The 13812-nt window shown below is 44.5% G+C and overlaps 1 protein-coding gene across 3 annotated transcripts in view; it reads right to left on the bottom strand.

Annotated features, from left to right (window-relative positions):
- fam222ba (family with sequence similarity 222 member Ba) overlaps positions 1-13812 on the bottom strand; it is a 28856-nt gene that overhangs the window by 5633 nt on the left and 9411 nt on the right. For all 3 annotated transcript variants that reach the window (XM_035666799.1, XM_035666800.1, XM_035666801.1), the window contains exon 2: positions 3393-3520. In XM_035666799.1, coding sequence (XP_035522692.1) covers positions 3393-3474 — 82 coding nt within the window. In that variant the 5' untranslated portion in view covers positions 3475-3520. The remainder of the gene's footprint in view (positions 1-3392; positions 3521-13812) is intronic.

Raw genomic sequence — 13812 nt, forward strand, 5'->3', positions numbered from 1 at the left:
CATTTTATATAATACCTGAACTGCATGATAAATTAATATAAATAGATCTTTACTGTTATTTAGCGGAAATATCGCTTTCATTTCCTTTTAGATTGAGAAATTTAGCAAGAAAAACGTCAGCCAGAATGTAGCCGTGCACATTGTTATTTCCTTGCCACTGGCACTTGTGTAATGAGTCTTATACTTAAGTTGTAAGACTCAGGCAAGTAGCAAAGAAAGCAATGTCAATGTCTGGAAACTGACCAATCCATTAAATTGGAAAAGGGATTATACATTGTTAACAAAGCTTAGGCAGGCATTTTGGGATAAAAAAAAAAAAGCAAATCAGAATGAATTGATGAGTTTAACAGAACTGCTGCAAAATTTGTAATGAAATCGGTAAATTACTGTTTAGAGTAGCTTCCCCTAACAGTGGATAAAATCGACCTCTTGCTGTTTACGTCTGTTTAAGGGTTCTGGCAGCTGTTGATTATGTGTCCTGGTAAGCAAGTGTAGCTTATTAGCATTTCAACCTTAACCTGAAACCTGGATTAGTTGAAGAGCTTAAAGCATCAAGGGAGGGTTAATGAGGATATGAGTGAAGTTTGTAGGCGGCTGCGAGCATATCATCTCTCAGATCTCCAGCTAGGCTCGTTCCCAGGAAGGGAACAGGGGAAAGAGGCCAGTCTGGCCATGCGTTAATTACCCCGCTGCTAGCTAGCTAGCTGGAACACAAGTGCAAAGTCAGCAGGCACTAATTAGGGTTTCTTTTATTCAAACTACTGTTTTTATTGAACAAGGTTTAAGCAGCAGGGGGCAGGGGCTCATGCTGCTGTAAATTGCAATTTTCACACAAGAGCAGGAAATTAGGTCTGAAGCTTCAGCATCAAATTAGACATGTGAATTTGGTTTCCCACATGATGCCACCTCCTTACATTTTTACAGACATTTGAGCAGAGTATCTCATGCTGACAGGCCTTTGAAAAATGAAATATATTATAAGGAGAGGAAGAGAAGATGGATGCTTTTGATCTCAGTAGGGACTGAGATGTGAAAATCAGCCGAGTGGCCCAGCTGTACTCACTGTTTGTTCTGCCTGAAAGAACTGAGGACCAAGGGCCACTTTGTGGTACTTGAGTCATCCTGCCCGGAGTATGAGCCGTTTTATTTGTGACCCAGTGTCTCTTTGCGTACCTGATCTACTCCTCCAACAGCCTTTACATTTCACAGCCATCATCTGTTCACAGTCACTCCCTGATGATAAATAGAGCAGCTGCTCTGGCCTTGCCTCTGACAGCAACCTGCAAGCTCGTAACTTTAAATGACTCTCCTATGCACAGATTCAGCCGCAGGAGAGGTCGCAGAGCACGGCGAGCCTGATGATCTGGAGTTCTTGGTGAAAATAGGGGGAGGGGAAAGTGTCAAAGACAATTCTGTAACACAAAACTCACCATTAGAGTGAAGGGAGTAGCTGTAAGGATACAGTAGAGCCCAAAAATAGGCAAATGGGAATAATTATGTAAACTCTCCGTCTGAGCCTTTTTTTCAGTGGGAACTTGTCTGTGTATTGAATAAAGATTTCAAGTGACAACTAGTCTATGAATTTCACCTAAAAGCAGTCAAGCACATCTCTCATAAAGTTAAGCTGTCAAATGATCTTCCATGCTGGGTAAACGATGGGGCTGAAGAGTCCTGTGGACAGCCAGGAGGGAGACGGCAGTGCTACTTGAGGGCTGAGGCCTGGTTCTGACTGTGTGTGGCAGCGCACAGGCAGCTCGAAACACAACAACTGCACAAACTGCAGACATGCAGAAGGTGATCTAAAGGGGCTAGTAGACAGTTTTTTCCTATGGCACTTTGATAAAAATGGTTTAGTCTAAATGAAAAACAGCTCCACAGCTTTTGATGTACCACCGTGTCTGTTAATGATACTTTGAAGAGCAGATGAAAAGGAAAAGTATTATAAGAGAATGACGAGGAGGAAAAAACTAGATTGAAATTGCACTTCTAGGAGCAGCCGTGCTGTGTGAAGCACGCTCCATCACCAAAATGGATTACAGCGTTGGGCAGAAAAACAAATTGAACTCCTCATGCTCTGATGTGCCTTAGTGTGTCACATAAAGGAAGAGCAGAGAAACAGTGTAGCTGATGGCTGAACCATGTCACAAGCCTGCCTGAGTGAGGCAACAGACGTTGGCACTTAGCAGACTCCCTCACGCTCGCTGATCTCCTGGGGGTTGGCTGATTACTGTGATTCTGAAATTACAGTCTTGATGAGCTGGAGCATTTTACAACAAGAAAAAACTGCTGCAGAAATGGGTCAAGCAGGGGCTGAGTTTTCACTCACAGAAACAGGCAGGAAGAAAAGGAGACAAGGATTTTTTTATGATCGAATAAATAAAGCTGACCGACTGGATGGGCCATAATCAATGTCTGGGAAGTGATTGATCTTTTGGGTATATGTGAAAAGCTCCCTGCAGGAGAGAAAAAGAAACCGATGGTAGTATATGCACAGTCAAGTGTGACAGACATCATTGAGACCATACATTATCACAAAATGGATGTACATTTGAATGCATCTAAAAAGTGATAAATGGTTATTTACGCATTTAAAAACATGCAGTTCAGTTCAAAATGTTTGTAGGGTAAAAAGACAAGGTACAACAGAACAACAACACAGACTTATTGTTACCATTTCCATTGATCAACTTGTCATACATTAATCTCCTTCAGTCTCACTGGTCAGATCCAGTTAGCATCAGTTCTCACTGGTGATTGCTGACTTCAGCTCTCCATTTGTGCTACTGCCCTCACACCGCAAAGAGTCCAAGTTTGTCAGCAGTTGAGTTGTGAAATTAAAACACACTGAATTAACTGGGCCAGCTCTGACTAGTCTGCTATTAAACCGGGGCAGCAGATTGCGTCTTAAATTCACTCACATTACAAGATCAACAGGGCAAAACCACTCAGCCGCAATCTGTCTGCGAGTCTGACAGAGACTGACTCTTCCTGATGGTGAAAAGTAACTGAGACGGTCAAATCTAACACATGAATGTGGCAAAAGTAGTACGCACACAGGACCATACTCATGTGGCAGACAGATCTTCAGGGGCTATGAGGGAGGGAAGGAGGGAGACAGTTCACTGTTCATCAGCAAATTAATGGCGCAGTTCATCCTAATTTCCCTTGAAGACAGATCTTTGGTCCTGGAGCACAAAAATAATCTCTCTCTCTTTCTGGTTTTAACACAAAGCTGCAGAAAAGAACCAGGCCAGGGTTGGCATGGGCATCTGACGTGGGGTGGGCAGCAGGATTGTAACAGCTTGGTTTATTGTGTGGGATGGTGGTGGTAGTTAATATTGTGTGTGTGTGTGTGTGTGTGTGTGTGTGTGTGTCCCGAGATCAGTACTTACATTTCTGAAGTCCAGTGTTCATCTGCGTGTGGGGGAGAAGCTGGAGGGGGAGGTCACCTGGCCCTGGCAGACAGGCCAGCATTTCACACAGACACTAATGCAACATGGGACACGCACTTCTCCTCACACTGCAGAGAGAGAAAGAGAGGAGAGAGTGAGAGTGAGAGGGGGAGAGGTCAGCAGTCAGACATAACTGCAAGGCAGCACATGGTGCGTGGTGATACAGAGGCTGGGTCCAGACTAATAGAACTCTGTGGCCGATCCCTGGAGGCACAGGGCTGAGGGAAACATAGTTACCTTTCAATTAGAAACTGATTCACACCTGGAGCATCAGGTAAGGTGACATTTGATGCCAATAACAACTTCAATTAAACATCAAACAGCTGAAGTAAAACGGGCAGACTGGGCCTGAGGGGCTGGCAGCTTTAAATCGACTCAGTCCCTCCCTCCTCCTCCTCCACCTCCTCTTCGCCCTGCATGTAAGTCAGCTAGTTGGACCCTGCTACCTGCGCTTTACCTCTCCGACTCCACCAGACCATGGCAGAGGAAATTAATGACTCCTGTACACTCCAAAAGAACACACTCGAGAGGCCTGGCGCTGACAAGTTAGTGAGTCTCTGATCGATACTGCAGTCCTCTAGACCCTCAAAAGAGGCCTTTATTTTATAGACATTAAACAATGGAGCCGGCTCAGGATGTGGTGAAAAGAAATGAATAAACAGGGCTAGAGCTCCAATAAATGCCTGCCACTTTGTGCAATAACCTGATGTAATAGAAAGGGAGACAACGTTAGCCATGCTCCACTTGGCTTACTGCTGTATTCAAAACACCACAGATGCTTGCTTAATCAGCACTGAAGAACAGTCAGGGAGCAAATTAAGTCTACAGAGCCCGTGCCCTCCCCTTTTGCTGCGTGGCATCAGAAGAGGGCGGCAAGTGTGCGCAGACAAACAGCGTCTATGAGAGAGGCAATTACCCACAAAACAACCTTGGCATGCCTGTCTGCCGCAGGGTGATGGCTTAAAAGTGTCTTCCCCCCTGCAGGGAGAAGAGACAAGTGGAGGAAAGAGTGACAAAGCGAGAGAGAAAGGTGGAAAGAGAGAAAGACGGGTGGCGCGTTTGGGGTGGTGGGGGGGCTGAACTTGCTTTAAAAAGCAGGAGCTCAAAAAGGTCAGGATGACAGCTCATTTAAATCCTCCCAGCGAGGGGAGAAAAAACAAGCCTTAATGAAGCTGCCAGTTCTACACAGATACCTGAGAGCGTTGCACCTTGGGGTGCCGCAGGGGCAGGGCGGCAGGGGTGGGGAGGGAGAAAAGGGTAGAGGGGGAGATTGGTGGGTGGCGGAGCTGCGGTCTTGAGACAGATCTGAGGATTTGGGGGCGTTTTGTGCCGTTGATGCTGCGTCACCCTTTCTGTTGCCCAGACTCCCACTCCCCTCACCCCCCTCCCTTTCCCCCGCTTTCTGATTTACAGCCTGGACCGCCATATGGCAGCAATCCCTGCCCTCGATTCACCGTGTCACCATGCATTAACTTTAATTGGCCTGATATGTTATTCTTTTCCCTCGGCCTTGGAAGGATTTTAGGTACATAGCGCCTTGATGTCAGCAGGCAAGATTTCCAACTCTCTCTCATTTATCAGGGTGCCAAGATTTCACACAAAGATAACAGCAATCTCTTTGACAACAGGCAGGTTTGGGGTGGAGGAAAACTAAATATCAAATACAACAGTGTCTTTGCTAGGGATTTCAAAAGTGAAACGGTGGCAAGAGAGTGAAATGATGCGGGGGGGACACACCAGCATAAACTGTCAGTTCATTTGTTCTAAGAACACACACATCAACACACTACAGGCAAAAAACAGCCAACAGGCCATCAGCCCACCCCCTTCCTGTCTCCCCCACAGCGCCCCTGAATGTCAGAAAGCTGTGCAGTGGGGAGTGCTGCAGCAAAGGTCAGCCTATGGTAATGCCCCAGCTGACACTCTGCTTTGCAGCTCAGAGCAGGAGGAGATGAAACCCAACAGACAGAAGCCTGACGTCTACTGACTCGCGTATCAGCACCACTGCCACAGCGACTTCAAATATACATCACACGCCAAACACTGGCGCTTTCTACAAAGGCACCCGCCCCCACAGAGGCTTTTTCAACACATGGACTATTTGTATCAGGAGCAGGATGACTACACCTGATAGAGTATTGAGACCAGACAGGGACTGAGCTCACTAAAGTTGGAGATGCCTCTCCTCAGGTCGTAATCGGCACGTGACTGGCTCGGCTGCTGGCTTCTGCTGAGTCCTAATTGCCCTCTGACCACCGTGCGAGGGTTTTAGCCTGGCCTGGAATAGGGCTTGCCTCTCCACCCATCCATCCATCCAAGCAAATAGGTGTCTACCCCAATGACTTAGTAGTCTTTGTAATATACAGACACAGCCCCTCCTGTCCTGAGTGGAAACGGAGTTGCGTTTGTGGAGGCCAAGCTGAGCCAGCTGGGCAGGCCTGTGGAGCAGGGATTGGCTTGGTGGAGTTTAGCCAGGCGTCTCACACTATCAGCCCCGTGCAGACAGACACCACAGGGTTCTCAGAGTATTAGGGGGCCCCCGTGACTCGGCAAGTCTCCACCAGCTACTTATAGAACCGTAATAAAAGTGTGCGCATAACTGTGTGGCTTTCATTATAGACAAATAAAGACGAGCAGACAAAGCAGGACTTGAGCAAGTGATGCGCATGGCTTGTGTCATGTGTCAAATTGCTCCCATAAAAGCTGACCTATATTTTCTTTTCATTTCTCGTGGGGAAGGAGAAAAAGAAAGCCATCTGAAAGTAAAAGAAAAGTGCGAAGAGGGAACAGGATAGATGGAGCCATTTAGGAAATTAGACCAGCTGACTACAGTAATGCTGAATCCTTTGATCAATATCCTCCTCATCAACTATGATCTGCATTTGTTAGAAATTTGGGAACTGCATCAGGCTAATTGCATAGAATATCATCTGTTAAAATATCCACCAGCAGTAATGCATAAGGAAAAACGAAGATTGCGCACCAAAAATAAGCTCATTAGAAGGAGGCACGTACAAAAATATTAGTGAAGAAAAACAATAAAGAAAAAAAAACAAGGTGAGACAGTATGTTTGGTTGCTGGTTGAATATTAACAGCTTTTCTATACCAATTAAAAGCAAAAGCAATTAGGAGAACCAAGTCACCATGTTGTACATTGCTTGTGCTAACGGCTGAAGGAGAGGAGGAGTGGAGGAGAAAGCAGGCTGCTGTTATTTTAATTGCATGTTTACCCCCAGGTTATGGGTCTGAAATAGAGCCAAGAAAAAATGTTGCAGTAGAAATTCAATGCAACTTCACTGTGTTGATTCTCTCAGGGACAGAGAGAGTGAAATTACTTTTCTTTGCAAGCTGAGTCTCTGAATAGGAGGTAAAGAAAGAAAAAGGAGCAGGAAGAGGAGAACAGCCTTTTACCCTTGAATACCAAGCCAGACTGTTCTGTCAAAAGAAAGGGGAAAAAGCCTTGGCTCTTAAGCACGTTAGAGGAAGAAATGACACATCAGTGTGGCCTTCATTAGCCCATCAGGCTTTACAAACAACAGAGGTAGAAAAGGATTTCTGTTGCTAGCTGAGAGCCACTGGCATGTTAGGCTGGTTCATGGTCTCACACAATGGATCCTGATGATTCCAGCACATCCTGAGGCATTTGGAACGGGCCGTTTGCTTTTTCAGTCAGCAGAGACCCCTCATCAACCCGGACTGTTATCTCATACCAAAAGAGAAAGGGCGAGAGAGTGGGAGACGGCCATGATAGTGAAGGTGAAAACACTGAGAAGACAACCAACCCAAACCCAAACTCGCACACAAATTGAGAGTCTGTAAAATAGTGGTTTCCAAGTTCGGGGTGTCAGGGATAAAACTGTCAAACAAGGAAACTGCTGCAGTAGTGTGGGAGAGAGGACGACAGCTACTTGAAACTACTCTTCTTTGGAGGGAGGGAGGGGTCTGTGAAACAACTGGGAGGCTGTATGAACGCTCAGTAACTAACTGATGAAAAAGTGACAGTTCCCTGAGGTGAGATGGTGGATATGGAGCGGAGAGAGACAGCATGCCCCTAGAATAATGCATAGTCCACAGCTGGATCGACTAAATCTTTGCATACGTGTCAGATACAGAAAGTTGGTTTCACAATGAGAACACAGGCTCTTAGAGGTGCTGTGTACCATGAAACTAAGAAAAGGAAGAAAATGCCTCTTTTTATCACTGACCTCATTCCTCCACTCTTGTCTTTACATTGGATAGTTTAGAGCAATGTGGCCTCTTGGATCGAGTCCATGCTCCTCACTGTGGAGAAGATGACAGTAAAGGTGGCGAGATGAGAGGATGAGAAGATATCGAGCAGTGAGTGTCCTGGTCTGGCCTGGCTATCTTTGCCAGAGCTATGTCATGGCCATTACCCGTCCACCATGTCAGAGCTGCGGGGACAAGCCAGCCAAGGTCCATTCTTCAACTTAGAGTCAGTTTCACTAACAGCCACTTAAGCCCACTTGGCTTCCCAAAGAGCTCTACAAATGTGGAAGGTAGAGCTAAGTGTGCTCAGTCATGTCAAGCCTGGCCAAGGTCAGGTGGGCAGACAGAATGGGCTGGCAGTGCCGCATGCATGGCGTCATGAATGCCAAAATGTCGGGGCCCCTGGCTGTGCTGTTTGACAGACATGTTTACACCTGATAGAAAATGCAGTGTGGATGGCCTGCCAAAACAGAGGGGATCCAAAGTGAGGGGTGCCAGCCTAGTTATTTATTTATCTGCTGCAAATCCATCCAGAGTGCAGCCAGAAGCTGGGCATGCCTCAATGAGGAATAAGCCAGCCTACTCTCAGACATGACAGCTTTAAACCACTTGAGGGAAAAAAAACATCTGACATGTAGTAAAAGAAAAGCAAAGATCTCATGAAAGCAGCTGTAGAGATGGATTTAATTTACTCACACTCTTAATACATCTCACACTAATTAATGATTAAGACATGGAATTAGTCATATTAATCAGAGGCTATTCTAAAATCATCTGTGACAGTGTTGAGGGACTGGGCCCGTTCTTATTCCAGCTAAATGCTAACATCAGCAAGCTACCTTGCTCACAATAGTGATGCTGTTTAGCAGGTTCACCATCCTAGTTTAGCATGCTAACATTTCCTAATTAGCACTAAACACAAAGTACAGCTGAGGCTGAGGGAAAATGTCATTACCTATGCAGGTATCCTTTGGTGATAAACCAAATAATTTGGCAAGTTAAACATTTGACCCTGTGATGGCACTAGATGAGAAGTTACGGGGTTGTCACTTCATAATGAATACTTGTACCAAATTTCATGGAAATCTATCAAATAATTGTTGAGACATTTCACTTTAAAGCACAAATGTGAACCGGCTAGTGGTGCTAGTGGAACAGCCTGGGATCACTAAAGATCACATCAAAATTTGGAAATCTATCAAGTAAATATTTCACTAGATAAACAAAATCTTTCATCTGTTAGTAGTGCTAGATAAAAAATCCAGGGATCACCAAAGTCTGGGAATGTCTAGACAAAATTGCAATCATGGCAATTGTTGTTGTGATGTGAACCAAAGTGGTGGACTGACTGATTGACCAAAATACCAATATTTCCATCTGTAGAGTCAAACTATGCTAGCTTGGTGCAGTGGATATGAAAACGGTGAAAACAGTGGAGAAACAGTGAGAAGCACAGGAATGCAAGGAAGTACCATGGAAGAAAAGTGGAAGAAAACCTTTATCTTCTGGGGAATCTTCAGCCTTCTGGTAACCATCAGATCACACAACTCAGAGATGTCGCTCAGCAACACTGCTCCTTTCATCTCTTCAGTGGTGCCACCACATCGGTGTTATCTTTACATATCACACCAGACAACAATGTGTTGAGTCACATGCCTCTGCGTCAGATGCCAGGACTGGGGGTTTGGTACAGGACTATGATGACATGGTTAGAACAATAGAGATAGACAGATACTGAACTCCCATAAATCTGTCTCTGTGTGTGTAAGTATGTGCAGTGATACAAATCTTCAGGCAGCTGGCTTTTCAAGTGTCTTGCTTGTGTGAATGCTCAGTTATAAATTACATAGCTGTGGCACAGGTGAGATGAAGAAACCTGAAAAAGAGACAAGCCTGTGTTGAACTTATCTATCGAAATGACTTTGTATCAAATATTACTTGTACTGCTCCGTAGGCAAAAAATTACAAGAGCTTTGTATTTCTGGGAACAAATCTGTTGATGTTACCCAACTTGTAAAAAATAATTGTTCTGAAAATACACTGTGGCTGAGTGGAAATTATGCCATCAGGCTTCTAGACTTCACTTCAGGTCTGAAACAGAAATGGGGCCCAGTTGTCCATCAGAGGTTTAAAAGCAGATTTCTGAACGTGTTCTAACTATTTGACTGTAAGTCAGTCAGGCCTTCTCCATGGTTAGGGGGAAATAACTCAATGTTCTGAGAGCTAAAGCGCGGCAGCATTGTTCCAGCTGGTGGAAAAAGGGGAAATGAAGATGGAGTGGTTTGATTTCATTTGTTAGCAGGTGCATCCATTTTGTGTTCTTCCCCACACCCACCTCGCCGTTCTCAGTCAAAGCGCTTATCAGAAATTGGACACCCCAGTGACAAATTGAGCCTGCGATTAAAGGGAGAAAGAGGAAAGCTTTGTTAAGTGCTGCTGATTGGGATCCCAGGCTGCCCTCACACAGCAGAGGTGTGTGTGTGTGCGTGCATGTATGCTTGGTACAGAGCCAATAGCAGAGCTGACACCACCACCACCTCTTCTCCCATTTTCCCCTCTCTCCAGGTGTTCCCACGGCTTACATTTCTGCTCCGAGTACTCAGCAAACAAAACCAAATCAATGCAGCTGTTCCCCCATCTCTCTGTCTGTGTGTGTGTGTGTGTGTCTCTCTCTCTCTTTCACATATACACACATATATATGTACATGCATAGGAAACTACACAGGCAAACCTACATGTACACCAGTGATTTTCCTCTGCAGGAATAATGACCTCCTCTAGTATTTCCAGCGTCTTCTTATTGACATGTACGCTGTGTTTAACAGAGAAAAAAGTTAAGTCTCTGTGCGTATGTCCCACCCAGACCCATATTATTGACCCAGCATTAACCAGCCCTGGCCTGTTAGCGAGCGCAGCAAGGCTGATTTAAGAGGGGGGTCAGAGCAGCTCTGCTAGGCAGAGCGCTGACTCTCACAAATCATCCTAAAAGGGCTTAACGCACAAAAACAGCTTCCAGTGTTACACAGGCCTGCTGTGAGAGATTTATCCACTGTGCCATTATACTAACTGGCCTCTCTGCCTATGAGCTGTATATATACCAATTCACACACACATAAAGAAAAACCCTAATTAGACTCATGCCTGGTCCAACTCTGCAGGAAGACTCACTCAAACAATTCAACCCATTTACTATTCTGCATTATAAATATGATCAAGTTCACCATTAGTCTTCTTATTTATTGCTGACACATTGCTCCCATGCTTTTGGTTAAAACACCTTAAGTTCGTGACTTGTGATATAATGAAAGTGTGAGCTGTGTCTACATCTATAAAAATACCATTGGTTTTAAGAATTTAGATCCTGTAATAACTCTGGGCTACACGCAGACCTCCAAAGTACTTTTGGTAAACCAGAGCTTCATCTTTATACCCTGTTTAATTTGTTATTGTTGTTGTTTAATAAAGCTTCTGGCGCATAATTTTTCAGACGAAAAATATGTCAAGTCTTTTTAATGCAGGCAAAAGCAAAAGCTCTCACTAAGATAAGCACATTGGTTCAGTTAGTAAGGATTCCTGAAATACTGGTGGCTCTGAACTTATGCGATGAACAGAACTAAACAGGTGAAAATATTCTGCTGCATTGAGAAGTGCAGCCATACAAGTCAAAAACAAATGTCTAAATGCCGATTCCAAACCCTGCTGTGTACATGTTCGATAAAAGCTGACCCGTCTCCATCCTGTGTCTATGGAAGGCTGGTAAGGTCAGCCGCCTCCATGGCAGCTCTGACATTCAGTCTGGCCTCCAGCGAGACCAAACGAGTCCCTCTCGCATCTACAGAGCAGCCGAAGAATAAAAGAGATCTTTCTCCACCGGACAGGGTTGTGTGAGATGTGTTCTTTTTGCCTCTGGCGACACACAAGACATTTGTGGTCTCTCCTTCATCTTCTGTGTATGTGTGAGAGCCTCTCAGCCCACTGTTCTTTCCCCTGCAGACACCGGCTCAGGGCGCTGAGAGCCAGCTGGTGACTCCGTGGAGAGCCAGGCAAACACAGGCCCGGCATGGCAAACATCTCACCTCTGTGTCTGCATGGGAACATCTGGCCCTCCCAGGCTCGCAGGGCCCCCCGTCTGTCTGCCTGTCTGACTGTGACACATATTGTTGGTGTGTACCGGTGTTGTCATGGCACCGGAATTTTCACTCCTACACAGGTACTGGTTTAATATACAAAAACAAATCACCACAGGACCAAAGCAAACAAGCCATATGTCACATAACAACCACAGCACTATTTTATGATCATTAAATAACTGATTGAGCAGCTTTGTGTGCATTTTAGAGATTTAGATTACATTCTGCATTTCCCCACAGCTGGGGAGCGAACTCCATCCAACTTCAACACTTTTTAGTCCAAGGCCTTGGACTAAAATGTGTTTATTTTGCAATTGAGTATCGAAAAGATTCAAGTACCAAACACTAGCATCAAATGTTTGATCAGATTTGTTACCTCTGTAACTTATTCTTTGAACAAATCATTTTGTATAGCTGCTTATGTTTAGACAACATGTAACATTTGGAAACTTTGACTTCTTTCATTCAAGGAAAAGGAAACCGGAAAACATTTTGTTCCACTATTGATTCCAGAGCTCATTTATCGTATGACTCAGATAGATTACAGACAATAATAAACAATACCCTGCCAAATATTTTGCTGTGGTTAAGGTCTGATCTGAGAACTGGCTGCTGCAGCCCTCAATTAGTTTAGTACTAAAAGATTTTAACAAATTTTGTGTGCGGCCTAGAATGGATAAAGCTTAGATCAATCTCTTCTAGCCTGTACCAGTGAGATAGAGTCATATGAGTAATAGAGTTGGCCCGGATGATAAAAGCTTCTTTTCCTATTGCTCTTTCTCTCTCTTGCTTTCTTGCATCATGCCCGCTCAGAGATCTCCTGCGGCCGTCCAATGATTCAAGACTGATGAGGCATGCTCAAAGGTCTATGCCATTGAGCACAGCATTAATGCACCCAGCAGCAAATTTTTTGCCATCGACCCTCGTTCCCTGCAATAAGGACAGAGCCATCAATCAGGCCGAGATAGTCGACACCAGACACGGGCTGATGAAGTAGGGGACTTTGGAGCTAATGACAAATGGATCTCTCAGATATGGTCACAGTATACTATGACAGTCCGCCGAGAACACTTGACCTTTAACAAAATCCTGAGCCACTTTTTGCCAACACTATGCAATGCAAAAATGGAGAATATGCAAAGTGCTGTTGCAGTTAAGAAAGTGTGGTTATTGTGTGAGAACTCCAGGGCCCGGCTGAGAGTTCAATCCTGTCACTCTCAGAGCTGCTCCTGACTGACCCAGCCCTCCTCTGTTCTCACACCAAAGCTCTGGGAGTGACCTTCAGGAGGCCTGCTAGTCCTGCTAATTGGGGTCTCTACAGAGCACAGCAATCGACACCCCCACACTGTGCTGGAGGAGGGACCGGGGTAAAGGGAGAGAGAGAAAGCAGGGGCCTGTGTTGTCTGCTTGGTGGGAAACAGACAAAGAAAGTGGAAAACTGAGCTTCAAAAATGAACTTACAGAAATACGAAACACAGAACTAAACTTGGGCTGCACTGAAGGAAAACAGCTAAATAAACATGAATGCTGCTCTACAGGGCTGGTCAACAAAAACAATGTAACATTTACTAAAGGCATTCTTCTGATATCAAAATATATCACAAATTCTTTATACGTATGGAAAATCACATGTCAAGTTGTCTACATTGGGCTGTGTAACAAGAGAGAATATAACTGGAACCATCAGCTCCCAGCTTGAGAAAAAAAGTTATGGAGAAAGTTTTTGTTAATTAAACATATAATACATACAATATATCATTTCACAATATTAAGAAAATACCATGTGATTAAAATGATAGACTGAAGATGAATGCTTAATACTGGTATACTGAACATGCCTCACCACTTTTACAACTGCGTCTGCAACTAATGATTCTTTTTATTATTGATCAATCTGATGCTTTTTTGTCCTGATTAATCCATTGGGTTTTTTCAAAGTTTCTTTTTGGCCTTTTTATTGGCTTTATTTTGATAGGGACAGCTGGAGACAGACAGGAAAGGG

This window comes from Morone saxatilis, unplaced genomic scaffold, assembly GCF_004916995.1.
Source record: "Morone saxatilis isolate NCDOM2014 unplaced genomic scaffold, NCSU_SB_2.0 Contig20, whole genome shotgun sequence".
In the NCBI taxonomy this organism is placed as follows: Eukaryota; Metazoa; Chordata; class Actinopteri; family Moronidae; genus Morone; species Morone saxatilis.